The following is a 19248-nucleotide window of genomic DNA, read 5'->3' as shown; positions in this document are numbered from 1 at the left end:
CCACTAAACCTGGGGATCTGAGATAAATGCAGGAAGATGTCACTTTCGATTCAGCACATGTTTAATAGGAAACAGACATTGTGCATATGGCTGCCACTGTGTTCTCAGGGGACTGAAGGGGGTAGCGTTTCTGCTACAACCTCTTTTTATTTGTGTTCACATCATGCATGAGAACCCAATGTTCACTATGGGACAAGGCTGGGAGGGAGCAACACACTGGAAGACATTTACGTGTCCTGGAGGATTTTTTGTTGTTGATATCTTTGATCAATAAACTTACGCAATAGAATGAGCTACTGCATTCTCTGTATGCCTTTTCAAATAAAATGAATCAAATATTATGCTATGGATATTGTGGCAATCCAGGTTAAAATGTAGATTACAAAAATGTAGACTACAGAAAATAAAGATAGCTAGATAATCAACAACTCCCAACACAAAAAGATGATATGTCAGCATGGTTACCAGCTTACACTTTCATATCAGCTGTAGTATCAAATTATGTTTTTGCTTTACTGATTTAAAGCAAACCCTTTGGGCTTATGTATAGAGATAAGCAGCACTATGTAAAATATTAAAAAGACAAGACACATGCAAAATACCCTCAGGACTAACGGGGTTAACCATTATCATAGTTTCATAATTCAATATGTAAGGGATAATCAACGAGGGGCTATGCGTTCTATGGAAAATAATGAACAACGTGGAAGGTGTGTTCCACGACGCGTAAGCGGAGTGGAACTGACCTTCCACTGAGCTGCATTATTTTCCAGAGCGCATACAGCCCCGAGTTGATTATCCCTTTTTTACCATGGCTATAATTTAACACATTTCCCGCTAGGAATGTGTTCATTTGCCGGTATAAATGTGTTCAACATCCACTTAAATAGCTAGCAAACAAACAGACTTGCTAGTTTAGCTAACCAAACCTTCAGTCCTAGCTTGCTATTATGAATTCAACAATGCCAATAATGTTTTCAATTCGACTTTTGCTTTCAAAAGCAGCTCAAACATAGAACATGTAAGAATGAACTATAGCCATTGAATTCTATCGTGCAAATATACCATGCATTATAGGGAAATAATGCACGCTCTAGAATGCCCTTCAAGCCAATCAGAAACAAGTATTCAACAATGCCATGGTATAAAATAATGTAACTTTACTGTAATAAAAATATATTTGTACATTACATCAAATAAGGTATAAATTACATTAGAAACTAGAATATGAATCTATAATTACTCCGTATAATATAATATAACTATTAAAGGATGGACTTCCAAATGTAGAATCTTTATGGATGAAAAATGTCTGTATGCCACAAAAGGTTGTATGCATTGTTCCCTCTCAGCTGCGCGCGTTTATTTAACTAGGCAAGTCAGTTAAGAACAAATTCATATTTACAATGACGGCCTAACAAGAGGCAAAAGGCCTCCTGCAGAGAAGCATGAGATTGAACTTCACTCATCTTTCTAGAGTTTTCCCCTTTAGTTAACACTATCAACGTTTTGCTCTACTGTGGGAATTGTGCTTGAGCGTTCGCGAGTAGATGCGCTTGTTTTGAGATCAAAGCGAGAGCTGCATGTAGCCACCTGTGCAAATGTGTTCATATTCTTCGCTAGTTAGTTAGTTATTTGCCCAGTTATAGCACATTTCTCGTCAACAATGGGGGAGTGGTTGCTTCCTACAAGAGCAAAAATGTGTGCATTTCTAGCCATCTTTGAAAAGTTATTCAGGTAAAGAGCTTTTTTTAATGTCTTAAAGGGGCAGTGTTGTATTTTGAGACGGTCTTGAATAAGCTAAGTAGCATAATTTGTCTGATTCTCTGTAATAATGGTATGGGAATAATAATGAATTTGATTTTGTAAAGTGTTTTTTTTGCATCAAACAACACAACATGTTCAGTCACCTCCTTGTCTGAAGGACAAGTGGATAAACAGGTTAATGTCAAGCCCTGCAGGTTTTTTTCAAAAGTCTCATGGTATGTAGGCCTACATTAAACACCACACATTGGCTGCTACTGTAGGCTGAATGATAGAGCAGCTATTTCCATGTTAAAATATTATGGGATGCATTTTTCTCCATTGTTTTTGATGGTAGGCCACTCTGGTAGGCCTACGTTATGATCAAATAGCCACAGTAGCCTACTTGGCCACTGTTAAAACTGTAACTTAAAGTTGCACTATGCAGAAATCGCTCAGCCATTTCCTGGTTGCTAAAACTCTAATAGTTCGCTCAATTTCAGTTTATGTGTCAAAATACACTAGTACAGTGTAGAGAATCATTGTACCAGTTAAACCACTGTGAAATATATTTTCCATAACCCTAAATATTGTATGTTCTGCTGTTTGAAGCTGGTGTACAAAACAGAAAGTAAAAGACGCAAAAACAAAACTTAAGAACGGGAAGCATAGAAATAGCGCACATAGAACAGATCTACCGCTTCTTACACTTATTTTTAGGTAGAATGATAGATCTATAACATTTCTATGTGAATTTGGTCGGGTCGCAGCAAAAGTCACATATTGCCACTTTAAAGCAGGTACAGCCTCAGTGTTCACAGAAACGTGCGCCGGAAGTTTCACACAATTTTCACAACCTTCAAGTTTGCGCTCAGCAGACCTGAAATTTGCTCAGTGCCCCAAAAAATAGAGGGAACAGGTTGTATGTTCAAGAATCAAGGCAGAGCATAGATGCAGTAATGCTAGAAGGCTTAAACAATGCCTCAGCTTTGGTCCTGTGTGGTAGAGGTTGACACAGTAACAGGATTCCCACGGGTCTTGCAGGTCCCGTGGGATTCCTGTAGGAACAGGAGTGAAATTCTCCTTCTCTCAACAATAACATGCATTCTTCTGTCTTCAATCACTATTTATAAAAATAGATATAAGACCTTTATCAACTGGGCAGGCAACAAAAAGTAGCTAGCTAACAGTTCTCTCTCTTGTCTAGTGAGCACTGAGCATGCAGCCCAAAACGGGGACGTTACTATGGAAACTCACAAGCAGCAGAGTGCAGGGAGGGGGTACAGACAGACGATCAGGCAGCTAATGGATTAAGTTATTTCTGATTTCTGCGCATTAAAATGAGCACGGTACGGGACAGGAGTGAATTTTACCGGGACAGGACAGGAAAGTTGTCAGGGTTATAGAACTGTTGCAGGATCGACACAGTACGGGGAAAAAAAACAATTCTGGACAAGAAGGGATAGGAATTAATTTTCACTCCCCTGTCAACCTCTTCTGTGTGCCTCAATTGGTAAGAGCATGACGCCAGCAATGCCAAGGTCTTTGCAGGAATCACATACTAGCTACAGTAAGTCGTTTGAGACAAAAGCGTTTCCTTAATGTCAATTGCTTTGGTGGATGAGGGAAAAAAAGATATTGCTAGATGTCAGTAATAACCCATGTCAATAGTGTGTGGAGTTGAAGTACTGTAACTAGTGTTGCAAAATTATGGTAACTTTCCCAAATTTCCCAGGTTTTCCAGAAATAGCAGTTGGAATATTTCTGGAATCAGGAGTGAATAAAAAGGATATCTGGGAATCCTCCAACCACGATTTCTGGAAACTCTGGGAATTTGGGGAAAATTACCAGAATTTTGCAACCCTAGTAACTGTACACTAGAGTTAATACCAGGCCTGTTAGATAGGGTGGTGGTGCCTGTGGGACAGGACAGGACAGGTGTTCTGTGGTATTGTGTGCTCTCATATCATCCTACCTGCAATATGTGGCTCCCGAGGTGTGGCTCGAAGATCTCTGAGGCTACTGCACTGGGAGTCCTCCTTCGCTGAGCTCCTATAGCTGTACACACACAACACAACACAACAGACAGAGCCATGGTGAGACACACACACACTGGGTGAAACACATAGAGATACACACACACACACACACACACACACACACACACACACACACACACACACTGGGTGGGCATAAGGCTGACTGGGTTTGTATGCAAATACATTACTGTGTAATACATAAACAAGTAGCTAGACAGACAGACAGATACAGTACATAAATGCAGTTGCATGTAAACACATACACAACACAAAGGCACACACCAATACCTTGTGAACAATACGTTTGCTACAGTAGTGAGAACCAACAGCTGTAATGATAAACAGCTGACATCAACAGCTGACATCATTGACATCAAGCGCCCACTATGATAACTTTACAGTAATAAGTACTGTAGCGATGCTAACTCGTACAGTACAATGCTATTATCGAGTGCAGCTAGCTTGCATATTCAATGATTCGCTGACTGGTACAAAGGCTTGTTTTTAAATGAGGGATTATATCATGCGATTGATTCTGCTGCATAGCAGACTAACCAGAGACTGTGCCCTTAGGGTATTTTTTCTATATTCCCAACTTAAAAGTAGGGAGAGGCACCATGCTACCCGTTACTGGTAAAAATGGCCTGCGGTAACTTTCAAACTCCCACCAGAGCTCATTATGGTGAATTTTATAACAAAGTGCTCTGTACTTAATTTACAGAGTTTAGCCAGGCATTGGGGTAATGTTGCTGAATTATGTGCAATTAATGATGTAATAAAAGCATTAAATGGCCCTTAAAGCCTCTCAAAGAGCAGGAGCAAACAGGTCCTCCTCGGGGAAGAAGCCAGGGGAACGGGTTAGAGTCAGAGGCCAGGCCCCGGGTGGACGGGAGGGGGCACAGACTGCACAATGAGGGGCCTCTGTCCTTCACTGTATTCCCTGTTCCAGGCCAGGCATGGTAAACACACATCCCCCTCCAGTTATGCTGTAAGCAGTTAGCCCTTTCCCCTCCCTGAGGAGCGGGGCCCATGCCAAACAACATGCACTGGATAGACAACACCTGCAGACCCAGCCCTGGACACACACACACAGTACTCCGCCATGGTAGGGGAGGATACAAACATGGCATGAGGCGGAGGCAGGGCAACCCCAAACAAACAGTTCCAGCAGAGAGCCCTGACACATAGAGACAGCAGAGGGAGCTAGAACCCAGTCCACCTCAGATGCACTATGCTGGCCTGTGTGGCCTCACACACACACACACACATGCACACACAGACACACACACACACACACACACACACATCCCATACACATACCGTGACCCAGCACAGAACCACTACCCAGCACTCAGACACACACACACCGACCATACGTTAGCTCCAACAGGCAGCTCATGTAGAACAGAGCAGAAATATCACAGATCAAAGCACACTTGACCAACTTCAATTATCATCTTTTATATCCTGGCCGACACAGTGGAGGGAATCATTATTTCTCTCCTACAATGGCCCTCATCATCACAAAGTCAGACAGGGCTCTTTCCCTGCTAAAAGAGCCCCGGCATGGAAATAAGTGACAGATTGCTTTATATGCGGAAAATTCCTTGACCTTGGGGATCTTTTGAAAACGGGAAACTATACGTGGTTAATATTTTATAATAAAGAAGTTGAAATGTTAAACTGGCACCATTGGTGGAGGATTGTGGCCACCTTGAAGCCCCTCTTCCTGCCAACAGCTCCTTCACAGTTCTTAATAACACAGACATTAGCAATTCAGAGCAGCGCCTTGGGTGCAGATGGCCAATCACCTTCAGAGTACTGTGTCTGACTGTCCCTGTCTCACAAACACACACACTTACACACTTACACACACGCACGCACGCACGCACGCACCCACGCACACACACACACACACACACACACACACACACACACACACACACACACACAAACACACACACTGTGTTAGACACTCAGTCCAGGAGACCAAATATTGTGGAGGCAATCTAGACTAAATTTGGCCCAATCCACACAGTAGACTGATTAATAAAGATATAAAACAGCTGGAGACTGTGATTCTATTACGTTAGGGGCTAACACTAACCCATCAGATTTTTCCGATTTATAAATGCAGCTTAACGAGGGTGATTTTGATATTACTTTCCCCCCATTTCAATATCGTTAAGGAGACTCGTAAAATGGTAGTGTGACTGTAAAAACATCACTTTGACACCTGTGCTAATGTACTTAAATGTTTTATTTAGATTTTTAAGGGCTGACTAACAAGTATTAAGTATATTAACAATATATTAATGCACTATATACACACCAGGTAAGAGGAACATTTAATTATGGAAAACCATATTCAAATCATACTCAGATAATAAGTAATGCATAGCACAGTATAACCTAACCTTCGCTTGAAAAATCTCTGCTTCTATCATTTGTTGTAATAGAAACAAACAAAATATGATAGACTTTGCACTAGCTACATATTTAAACTTGACCAATAACAACTGACATTGCTACTGAGGTACTGAACATTATTAAACATTCTCTCTTGTGGATTGGCAAAAACAGTACTAACTCAGAATCCAAAATCTAACTAACTGCGTGTGAATGCAAATCAGGGTGAAAACCCTCCTTAATTTAAACTAATGCAGCTTTATGATGTGAAAATATCAGTTTCCATTTACCACTCTCAATGTTTAATGTCGGCTGTTTAATACAACCATGTCACAAACAGCATTTGGTTTCAAGATTGCAATATACTGGAATTTGATTCTCAGTACTGTGGCAATTTCTAAACCGCAGTGCTATTTGAAAGTCAATTTAACTTTCAGTTTTATAAGTCAACATTATTGCTATTGTTAATTTATTTCTCATTTAATGGAAAATTGGCAACAGGGGCCCCGACTGTCATTTTAAATCTGCAGTAATTTCTTGTGAAGCTTAGTGTTCTTATTCCCTAGTTTCTGGATTAGAGCAGGGCTAAATGGCAGCTCCGGCACCACCAAAGACTCTGGGGCAGGTACTGTTACACAAATTGCCAATTCAATTAACAGAGTGTAAATGCTCAACTGGCAGCTGGCACGGAGGACAGCCATTTTGGTTCTTGTCAGGCCTAATTCATCAGGCTGTCAAAGGCCTCACTATGAGGAGCCTCACTGTGGTGTGGAAACTGTGGACACTGTGTCACCACTTCCTTAGCGAACCGTTAACCAATACAATGGTAAAGTTGTATAAATCCAGCACACAAACTACACAAACTACACACAATGGGCCCAAAACTGTTATTCTAGTCTCTCTCTCTCTCTCTCTCTCTCTCTCTCTCTCTCTCTCTCTCTCTCTCTCTCTCTCTCTCTCTCTCTCTCTCTCTCTCTCTCTCTCTCTCTCTCTCTCTCTCTCTCTCTCTCTCTCTCTCTCTCTCTCTCTCTCTCTCTCTCTCTCTCTCTCTCTCTCTCTCTCTCTCTCTCTCTCTCCCCTCTAATTTGCCATGGCCACCAGTGTGTTTTAATCAGTCAGGATGATCCCATAGTTACATCAAGATCAACAAAAGTGATATTTTCCTTCCTGGGACCCCTAGCTGTGGCTACTGAATTACCTCAGTGTCCTCAGAACAGCAATCCCCGTCTCATGCTGTGTCCCCCGTATCAACTACCAACAACCTGGGCGACAGCAGTCACTATGGATCCAGTCACATAATCCTGTCTGCTTTATTCACATTCACCTGAATGTGCTGAATGTTATAGTAAGAATAGCATGTTGTGTACTATTTTGCCCTTGATGATTAAGCATTTTGTGCTGAAATAGATCCACAAATGAAATCAAGTGTGCATGTCAAAAGCATTTCTTATTATATTTCTATATGGATCTTGTGTTTCTGTCTTATAGTGTGTGCATCAAGTCTTTTCATATATAAAAAATAATATAAAACCAATATTATCTACATTTAATTGGAAATGTTATATAAAAAATAGAAATTCAATGTCAATTTGTCCAAATGTCTTCAATTACAGTACATTTACAATGCTTCAAAATTCTAACACTTCAGGCATTTCAAACACAAAAACTGCCATACTGAAATATATGGTTTTAAGAGTGTTTATTTTTTACATTTAATTAAAATACCAATTCATTTACAGATTAACTCAATTCTCCTTCCATGTCCTTCAGTCTACATACTCCCCAAATGTTTTCACAGTGGAAACTGAAAGTCCATTAAATAATTTACTGACCACGGCTAATGAACGCTCTTCTGATCACATGCCATAGTATTCACCCACAGACCGTCTGGATACTTAATAAGTCATCCTGATGAAGACGGAGGCTGAAACATTTGATTTAATTAGTTTCCTTTCTAACATCTTTCACTAGTTTTCAGTTTTCATGATGGTCTGTTTAATAATCCATGTTCATCTTTCTGCTCATTTATGTCATCAAACTTTAACAGCTGTGATTCTAACACTAATGACCAGTCTCAGAGAATGTCTGAGATAGAAGAAGCCCTTTTATTTCAGCGTCTGTCTGTCTGCTGCTTGAAATTTACACGCATTAACAATACACGTACTGTACATAACATTTTTGATTTGTTTCAATATGTTTATTCTTTTTGATTAAATAATAGGATTTCAGAAAATAATATTTAGATTAAACATTTCTAAAATATTTCCACTTCTTTAGAATGTTTTTTCTCCCACATTTGAATTAGGAAAATCGTAGCTATTGTAAAGCTAACTGACTGATAGTACAACAGTTGTTGTGGCCTTTTCTAGCCACCTTACCTTTTCCCGTCTTGTTATTTGTGTGAATCGGCTGTACAGTGAACCTGTAGTGGGCTGAGTGGATATCTCCATCTACGTCTTTCTCTCTCTTTAGTACAGATCCCAGATTACACCTTGAGTGTCGGCTCAGTGAGGAATAATTGTCTATGGAAAGTCTCTTGTAGTGGCCCTGAAGCCCCTGTTCAAGTGATTTTGTATTTCCTCATTGTACCATTCCCCTCCTCATCACCAGAAACAACTGTCAGATCCACTGATAAGAGGGCTGTATGAGAGCATGGCAGAGCACTCTGGGTGACAAGTATTGTCCAGTTGCGATTCATATCAAAACTGCACAGAGAGGAGCAGCAGGAGGAGAATACCAGAATAAATTAGAGCTATTCAGAGAGGTGAGTACCTGTAATAATACAATATTGTCTCCCACTGCAGTTGGAACATGAGGTCACAGCACACAGACACTGATGTGACAATGCAAAATAAAAGTGTTTGGAAGGGTTCCCTAATAAGTGGCCCTCAGGCCAAATTCTAATTTATTTGGCCCCCCAAGTTTTCTGAGTTTTTTCATAATTTTCGTTGTTGGACATAAATAACCGTAAAATCATCAGGAACTCAGCTCAAAGTGATATTAATTTAAGAAATCTGTTACTAAATATTCCCACGTATAAATATAGATGCATATGTGAACATATTTTGTTTTTGTCAAACACTATATATGTTTGGCTTCTTGCTGTCAATTTGCAGTGTACAGATTTTTTATAACTACAATGCCTTTGGAAAGTATTCAGACCCCTTGACTTTTTCCACATTTTGTTACGTTACAGCCTTATTCTAAAATGGATTAAATTAAACATTTTCCTCAGCAATCTACAAACAATACCCCATAATGACAAAGTGAAAACAGGTTTTTAGTGTTTTTTGCTAATTTAAGAAAAATTTAAAACAGAAATACCTTCTTTACATAAGTATTCAGACCCTTTGCTATGAGAGTCAAAATTTAGCTCAGGTGCATCCTGTTTCCATTGATCATCCTTGAGATGTTTCTACAACTTGATTGGGAAAGGGGCATAACTAGTCAGTTGTGCAACTGAATGCATTCAACTGAAATGTATCTTCCGCATTTAACCCAACCCCTCTGAATCAGAGAGGTGCGGGACTGCCTTATTCGACATCCACGTCATCGGCGCCCGGGGAACAGTGGGTTAACTGCCTTGCTCAGGGGCAGAACCACAGATTTTCACCTTGTCAGCTCAGGGATTCGATCCAGCACCTTTCGGTTACTAGCCCAACGCTCCTACCCCCACCTGTGGTTAATTCAATTGATTGGACATGATTTGGAAAGGCACACACCTGTCTATATAAGGTTCCACCATTGACAGTGCATGTCAGAGCAAAAAGCAAGTAATGAGGTTGAAGGAATTGTCCGTAGAGCTCCGAGACAGGATTGTATTGAGGCACAGATCTGGGGAAGGGTACCAAAACATTTCTGCAGCATTGAAGGTCCCCAAGAATACAGTGGACTCCATCATTCTTAAATGGAAGAAGTTTGGAACCACCAAGTCTCTTCCTATAGCTGGTCGCCCGGCCAAACTGAGCAATCGGGGGAGAAGGGCCTTGGTCAGGGAGGTGACAAAGAACCCAATGGTCACTCTGACAGAGCACTAGAGTTCCTCTGTGGAGATGAGAGAACCTTCCAGAATGACAACTATCTCTGCAGCACTCCACCAATCAGGCCTTTATGGTAGAGTGGCCAGACGGAAGCCACTCCTCAGTAAAAGCAACATGACAACCAGCTTGGAGTTTGCCAAAAGGCACCTAAAGACTCTCAAACCATGAGAAACAAGATTCTCAGGTCTGATGAAACCAAGATTGAACTCTTTGGCCTGAATGCCAAGTGTCATCTGGAGGAAACCTGGCATCATCCCTACGGTGAAGCATAGTGGGGGATATGGCATGTAGAGGCAAACCGGATGGACATCATGAAAATGATCGGAGAGGTTGAGGGTAGAGGAAGTCCAGGAGTAAAAACAAACAATAAAAAGTCCATAAAATATGTATAGTATGTATAAGCTGGAAGTAGAGGCCTAAGCGTTGTTGTTCACTAGTTTACTCCAATTAGGGGAGGGGTGGTGGAGTTGGAAAGTAATAAAGGAAAATACATTTTTTTAAAGGATATGTATATACAGTTGAAGTCGGAAGTTTACAAACACCTTAGACAAATACATTTAAAGTCAGTTTTTTACAATTCCGGACATTTAATCCTAGTAAAAATGTCCTGTCTTAGGTCAGTTAGGATCACCACTTTATTTTAAGAATGTGAAATGTCACAATAATAGTAGAGAGAATGATTTATTTCAGCTTTTATTTATTTCATCATATTCCCAGTGGGTCAGAAGTTTACATACACTCAATTAGTATTTGGTAGCATTGCCTTTAAATTGTTTAACTTGGGTCAAACGTTTCGGGTAGCCTTCCACAAGCTTCCCACAATAAGTTGGGTGAATTTTGGCCCATTCCTCCTGACAGAGCTGGTGTAATTGAATCAGGTTTGTAGGCCTCCTTGCTCGCACACGCTTTTTCAGTTCTGCCCACAAATTTTCTATAGGATTAAGGTCAGGGCTTTGTGATGGCCACTCCAATACCTTGACTTTGTTGTCCTTAAGCCATTTTGCCACAACTTTGGAAGTATGCTTGGGGGTCATTGTCCATTTGGAAGACCCATTTACAACCAAGCTTTAACTTCCTGACTGATGTCTTGAGATGTTCAATATATCCACATAATTTTACTTCCTCATGATGTCATCTATTTTGTGAAGTGCACCAGTCCCTCCTACAGCAAAGCACCCCCACAGCATGATGCTGCCACCCCCGTGCTTCATGGTTGGGATGGTGTTCTTCGGCTTGCAAGACCCCCCTTTTTCCTCCAAACATAACAATGGTCATTATGGCCAAACAGTTCTATTTTTGTTTCATCAGACTAGAGTACGATCTTTGTCCCCATGTGCAGTTGCAAACCGTAGTCTGGCTCTAAATATGGCGGTTTTGGAGCTGTGGCTTCTTTGTTGCTGAGCGGCCTTTCAGGTTTAGTCAATGTAGGACTTGTTTTACTGTGGATAGATACTTTTGTACCTGTTTCCTCCAGCATCTTCACAAGGTCCTTTGCTCTCTAGGAGACAGAACGCGTCTCCTTCCTGAGCGGTATGACAGCTGCGTGGTCCCATGGTGTTTATACTTGAGTACTATTGTTTGTACAGATGAACGTGGTACCTTCAGGCATTTGGAAATTGCTCCCAAGGATGAACCAGACTTGTGGAGGTCTACAATTGTTTTTTTGAGGTCTTGGCTGATTTCTTTTGATTTTCCCATGATGTCAAGCAAAGAGGCACTGAGTTTGAAGGTAGGCCCTGAAATACATCCACAGGTACACCTCCAATTGACTCAAATCAGAAGCTTCTAAAGCCATGACATCCTTTTCTGGAATTTTCCAAACTGTTTAAAGGCACAGTCAACTTAGTGTATGTAAACTTCTGACCCACTGGAATTGTGATACAGTGAATTATAAATTAAATAATCTGACTGTAAACAATTGTTGGAAAAATTACTTGTGTCATGCACAAAGTAGCTAACCGACTTGCCAAAACTATAGTTTGTTAACAAGAAATGTGTGGAGTGGTTGAAAAACTAGTTTTAATGACTCCAACCTAAGTGTATGTAAACTTCCGATTTCAACTGTATATGTATGTATATGTATTAATATGTATGTATGTGTATGTATGTATATGTACATTTTACATTTTACATTTTAGTCATTTAGCAGACGCTCTTATCCAGAGCGACTTACAGTTAGTATATATATATTTGTGAAAGAAAACATATGGGGGATTGGAAGTGATGCAGACAATTACATTGATGGTAGTTATAATCTATCTGCAATTTTAAAGTTGAAATACCCCCTAAAAAATGAATTTAAAAAATGTAATGTCTGGAGGAAACCTGGCACCATCCCTACGGTGAAGCATGGTGGTGGCAGAATCATGCTGTGGGGATATTTTTCAGCGGCAGGGACTGGGAGACTAGTCAGGATCGAGGGAAAGATGAAAGGAGGAAAGTACAGAGAGATCCTTTATGAAAACCTGCTCCAGAGCGCTCAGAACCTGAGACTGTGGCTAAGGTTCACCTTCCAACAGGACAACGAGCCTAAGCACACAGCCAAGACAACGCAGGAGTGGCTTCGGGACAAGTATCTGAATGTCCTCCCCAAATACAGGTGTGCCAAGCTAGTAGCGTCATACCCAAGAAGACTCGAGGCTGTAGTCGCTGCCAAAGGTGCTTCAACAAAGGACTGAGTAAAGGGTCTGAATACTTATGTAAATGTAATATTTCAGTTTTTTATTTTTATTACATTTGCAAAATATTCTACAAACCTGTTTTTGCTTTGTCATTATGGGGTATTGTGTGTAGATTGATGAGGAAAAAAACAATGTATTTAATTTTAGAATAAGGCTGTAACGTAACAAAATGTGGAAAAGGTCAAGGAGTCTGAATACTTTCCGAATGCACTGCATATTCTGGCCCCCTGACCATCCGCTCAAGAAAAAATCGGCCAGTGGCTGAATGTAATTGGGGACCCCTGGTGTATGGCATTGAGGGGAAGCTTTCTCAAACCAGTGTTTGTGTGCATATTTTTTTTTTAATGTACTTTCAAGGTGTGCCATACTGTACACTCTGTTTATATAATGCATACAACATACAAATGACTGATAGGCTTTAGCCCCTCTGCCTTAAATTTAATTTAAATCTATAAGATAATTGTAGATTAGCGCAATGAATACTTGGTGCCATCAATGAGCTTGTCGGGGGAAATATCTAAACACATTCAGCCATCTTGAGCATCCCAAAGATGCTAAACACAGCTATCGATATTTTCCTCAGTGGAGAGGAGAGGAGGGCTGGCTGGTAGGGAGAGGAGAAGACGACAGCTTTATTGGCATTGAGCAACACGGGAGAGGTCAAGTTCAAGGGGCATTTTCAACCAATCAATACGCTAGGATGAGCAAAATAAAATAATGGAAAAAAAAACTCATCGAATTTGGAAATGCATTCATTATGGCAAACTGCATTAAAGGAAGAGAGAGACAGAGTGTAGGCTCACGCAGCCAAACAAACAATCCATTACTGAAATGCATCGTCGTATTTCTGTTAATAAACTCGTTGCAGGCTCAGACTGGGGGCTGCAAGGCAAGCACACCCCAATGTGAAGAGCAGAGCTCACCTTAGCTCAGACAAAAAAAATACCAACAACCTTTCATTCATGATGGAGGACAGTAAGAGCTGCGTAAGACCTACAGCCATTATGACAGCTAGCTAACCCTGGATTAGCTTAGTTTAGCAGGTCTTTGCTTTAGATACAGTGAGAAAATATTGCTACATCTTTCAGGACTATTATCAGAATATATGTCTGTATATATTATGTAGTTACGCCATTGAATACAATAAATGCTCGCAATATATTATGTAGTTACGCCATTGAATACAGTAAATGCTCGCAACAACATTCTGAAACGCTTAAAAATATTAGCTACAGTAGTATTGAAATGAATTACATTTGATGGTATCTAAAACCGTTAAATATGCTTATAGTGTTGAATAATTCAGCAGTTATCAATACGCCAATCATCCTTAATAGAAAAACTCCAGATCATGAACGACTGGGTCTAATAGAAAATATGGTATGTGATCAATGTGGCTCTATGGGCACTTTTGAGGGGTGAGTTCGTGCCTGCTTCCTTTCTGATTTTCTCTATTTTTGCATATTTTTGACACTGAATGTTATCAGAACTTCAACCAAAACCTAATATTAGATAAAGGGAACCTGAGTGAACAAATAACACAAACATTTTATACTTATTTCATTTATTTAATAAACGAAGTTACAGAACAACCAATGACCCTGTGTGAAAAAGAATTGGCCCCTTACACTCAATAACTGGTTGTGCCACCTTTAGCTGCAATGACTACAACCAAATGCTTCCTGTAGTTGTTGATCAGTCTCACATTGCTGTGGAGGAATTTTGGCCCGCTCTTCCATGCAGAACTGCTTTAACTCAGCAACATTTGTGGGTTTTTGAGCATGAACTGCTAGTTTCAGGTCCTGCTACAACATCTCAATTCGGTTTAGGTCTGGACTTTGACTAGGCCATTCCAAAACTTTAGACGTGTAGCTTTTCAGCCATTCTGATGTAGAATTGCTTGTGTGTTTTGGATCATTGTCTTGCTGCATGACCCAGATGCGCTTCAGCTTCAGCGCAACGACGGATGGCCTGATATTCTCCTTTATAATTCTCTGATACAGAACAGAATTCATGGTTCCTTCAATGATGGCAAGTCATCCAGGTCCTGAGGCAGTGTTTGCAGTGTTTGGTTTTCGCCAGACATAACTGGACCCATGTCGTACAAGAAGTTCCACTTTTGAGACATCTGTCCATAGAACATTCTTCCAGGAGTCTTGACGAGTCTTGACAGGTGCTTCCAGGTGCGTTTTGGCAAACTTGAGTCGACTTTTTGAACGACATGGGTCCCGTTATGTCTGGTGAAAACCAACACTGCATTCCACAGTAAGAACCTCATACCAGTGGTCAAGCATGGTGGTGGTAGTGTGATGGTTTGGGAAGGCTTTGCTTTTCCGACCGCAAGGCGCTACAGTGGGTAGTGCGTAAGGCCCAGTACATCACTGGGGCCAAGCTTCCTGCCATCTGCTCTCTCCGCTACCGCACGGCAAGCGGTACCGGAGCACCAAGTCTAAGTCCAAAAGGCTCCTTAACAGCTTCTACACCCAAGCCATAAGACTGCTGAACAGCTAATCAAATAGCTACTATTTGCATTGACCCCCCCTTTTTTTACGCAGCTGCTACTCGCTGTTTATTATCTATGCATAGTCATTTTACCCCTACCTACCATTCAAAAGTTTGGACACACCTACTCATTCAAGGGTTTTTCTTTATTTTTACTATTTTTTACATTGTAGAGTAATAGTGAAGACATCAAAACTATGAAATAACACATATGGAATCATGTAGTAAACAAAAAAGTGTTAAACAAATCAAAATATATTTTATATTTGAGATTCTTCAAATAGCCACCCTTTGCCTTGATGACAGATTTGCACACTCTTGGTATTCTCTCAACCAGCTTCACCTGGAATGCTTTTCCAACAGTCTTGAAGGAGTTCCCACATATGCTGAGCACTTGTTGGTGTCACGTCTTCTCCCGTTGCTCCCCTCCGGCGCTCTGATTCGCCGGTCTACTGAGCCACCAGTCTGAGCGCACCACCTCGGCAACACCGGAATGGAAACCCAACGCACCCTAATCACCTCCAGCGCACCTGCACCTCATCACCACCCCTATTTAGCCCTGGACTGTTCTGTATGATGTTGTGTGTGATTGTTAAGCTTTGTGTCGTTTACTCTATGTTTGTTATTTTTCGTTCTCATTGTTAAGTAAACCTTGACCTTGTTAATTCCTGCGTCTGCGTCCTGCCTCTTCGTAAACTCAGTACTCATCACAGTTGGCTGCTTTTCCTTCACTCTGCAGTCCGACTCATCCCAAACCATCTCAGTTGGGATTATGGAGGCCAGGTCATCTGATGCAGCACTTCATCACTCTCCTTTTTGGTAAAATAGCCCTTACACAGCCTGGAGGTGTGTTGGGTCATTGGCCTGTTGAAAAACAAATGAAAGTCCCACTAAGCCCAAACCAGATGAGATGGCGTATCGCTGCAGAATGCTGTGGTAGCCATGCTGGTTAAGTGTGCCTTGAATTCTAAATAAATCAAGGACAGTGTCACCAGCAAAGCATCCCCACACCATAACACCTCCTCCCCAATGCTTTACGGTGGTCCTCTGTAGCTCAGCTGGAAGAACGCGCCGCTTGTAACGCCAGGGTAGTGGGTTTGATCCTTGGGACCACCCATACACAAAAATGTATGCACGCATGACTGTAAGTCGCTTTGGATAAAAGCGTCTGCTAAGTGGCATATTATTATTATGGTGGGAAATACACAAGCAGAAATCATCCGTTCACCCACACCGCGTCTCACAAAGACACAGCGGTTGGAACCAAAAATCTCAAATTTGGACTCCAGACCAAAGGACAAATTTCCACCGGTCTCATGTCTATTGCTCGTGTTTCTTGGCCCAAGCAAGTCTCTTCTTATTGGTGTCCTTTAGTAGTGGTTTATTTGCAGCAATTCGACCATGAAGGACTGATTCACGCAGTCTCCTCTGAACAGTTGATGTTGAGATGTGTCGGTTACTTGAACTCTGTGAAGCATTTATTTGGGCTGCAATTTCTGAGGCTGGTAACTCTAATGAACTTATCCTCTGCAGCAGAGGTAACTCTGGGTCCTCCATTCCTGTGGCGGTCCTCATGAGAGCCAGTTTGATCATAGCGCTTGATGGTTTTTGCGACTGCACTTGAAGAAACTTTCAAAGTTCTTGAAATGTTCTGTATTGACTGACCTTCATGTCTTAAAGTAATGATGGACTGTCATTTCTCTTCGCTTATTTGAGCTATTCTTGCCATAATATGGACTTGGTCTTTTACCAAATAGGGCTATCTTCTGTATACCCCCTCTACCTTGTCACAACACAACTGATTGGCTCAAACGCATTAAGAAGGAAAGAAATTCCACAAATGAACTTTTAAGAAGGAAAACCTGTTAATTGAAATGCATTCCAGGTGACTATCTCATGAAGCTGGTTGAGAGAATGCCAAGAGTGTGCAAAGCTGTCATCAAGGCAAAGGGTGGTATTTGGTTACTACATGATTCCATATGTGTTATTTCATAGTTTTGATGTCTTCACTATTATTCTACAATGTAGAAAATAATTAAAATAAAGAAAAACCCTGGAATGAGTAGGTGTGTCCAAACTTTTGACTGGTACTGTACATATTACCTCAATTACCTCAACTAACCTGTACCCCCGCACATTGACTCAGTACTGGTACCCCCTATATATATAGCCTCATTATTTCTTATTTTTCTTAAAACTACATTGTTGGTTAAGGGCTTGAAAGTAAGCATTTCACGGTAAGGTTGTACACCTGTTGTATTCAGCGCATGTGACAAATAAAATGTCATTTGAAAATTTGATTTGACTTGCCATCATTGAAGAAACCATGTATTCTACTCTGTATCAGAGATTCTAAAGGAGAATATCAGGCCATCCGTCGTTGAGCAGAAGCTGATGCGCTGCTGGGTCATGCAGCAAGACAATGATCCAAAACACACAAGCAATTCTACATCAGAATGGCTGAAAATCTAAAGTTTTGGAATGGCCTGGTCAAAGTCCAGACCTAAACCGAATTGAGATGTTGTAGCAGGACCTGAAACTAGCAGTTCATGCTCAAAAACCCACAAATGTTGCTGAGTTAAAGCAGTACCTCATGGAAGAGCGGGTCAAAATTCCTTCACAGTGATGTGAGACTGATCAACAACTACAGGAAGCATTGGTTGTAGTCATTGCAGCTAAAGGTGGCACAACCAGTTATTGAGGGAGGGGGCAATTACTTTTTCACACAGGGGCATTGGGTGTTGCATAACTTTGCTAATTAAATAAATGAAATAAGTAAACAAATGTTGTGTTATTTGTTAACTCAGGTTGCCTTTATCTAATATTAGGTTTTGGTTGAAGATCTGATAACATTCAGTGTCAAAAATATGCAAATATAGAGAAAATCAGAAAGCAGGCAAATACTTTTTTCAGTGGATTTCTTTTGACCAGGGCCCATAAGTAGTGCACTGTATAGTCAATAGGGTGCCATTTGGGAAGCAGCCTGTGCAGTTAGTTAGTAGAGGAGCCTAAATTCCCATAGTCTCTCTCTCCCAGTCCCCTTGTCCAGACAGACACCACACTACACAGTAAACAGAGCTAAGAGCAGAATCCAGCTAGCCATCTCTACACTCTATAACTCCTCCTCCTCCTTTCCCTCCCCCTCTCTCTCTCCCTCCCTCCCTCCCTCTAGCCTATTTGTCCTCTACTCCTGTCCTTGATTCTAACACACACCAGCTGGCACACACCCAAGTAAAAAGACAGCAAAGATGATTACACATACCAGTCTGTGTGTCTGTCTGTCTGAATTTGTGTGTGTGTATGTGTGTGCACGTGCGTGCGTGCATGCGTGGCTGTGTGTGCGGGCCTTCGTTTGTGTATGTGTGTTTATATACTATGCACCTACATTGTGAGTGGAGGGGTCAGAAAACAATAGCAGGAGAAGGTAACAGAGAAAGAAAGGTAATAGGTGAAAGACGCAACAGTGGGGGTGTGATGGAATGTAAAGAGGGAGGGAGAGAGAGAGCTATGATATAATGGTGGTATACTTTAGATAAAAAGGTGTTAGATGGGGTATGAGAGGTGTACAAAGGGATGCCTACAGTCGTACAGACAGTAAGGCAGATCAGCGCCTCATAGGCTGCTGAACAACCTGTCGTGTCACAGTGGGGAGGGTCGTTGTGGAAACGAACTGTCAGAGTGAATGTAGAGGGACGGGAAGTGATGGGGGGGGGGGGGGGGGGGGGGTATATTTGTGTGTATGTGTGTGCCCTGAGTGCATGTGCTTGTGTGTGGGGTTGGTTAGAACATGAGCCGTATAGTGTTCAGACAGTGAAGGGCTGCTGTTTCAGTCTG

General features: G+C 41.3%; 1 protein-coding gene across 1 annotated transcript in view; it reads right to left on the bottom strand.

Annotated features, from left to right (window-relative positions):
* LOC311145234 (neuronal PAS domain-containing protein 3-like) overlaps window positions 1-19248 on the bottom strand; it is a gene marked incomplete at both ends in the record, with an annotated part of 312893 nt that overhangs the window by 146999 nt on the left and 146646 nt on the right. The window contains one exon of the mRNA XM_084181466.1: window positions 3719-3801. Coding sequence (XP_084037592.1) covers window positions 3719-3801 — 83 coding nt within the window. The remainder of the gene's footprint in view (window positions 1-3718; window positions 3802-19248) is intronic.

Source organism: Coregonus lavaretus (genome assembly GCF_964263955.1).
Source record: "Coregonus lavaretus genome assembly, chromosome: 18".
NCBI classification, from domain to species: Eukaryota; Metazoa; Chordata; class Actinopteri; order Salmoniformes; family Salmonidae; genus Coregonus; species Coregonus lavaretus.
The sequence above is the reverse complement of the archived record's forward strand: the minus strand, read 5'-3'. Positions and strand labels throughout refer to the sequence as shown.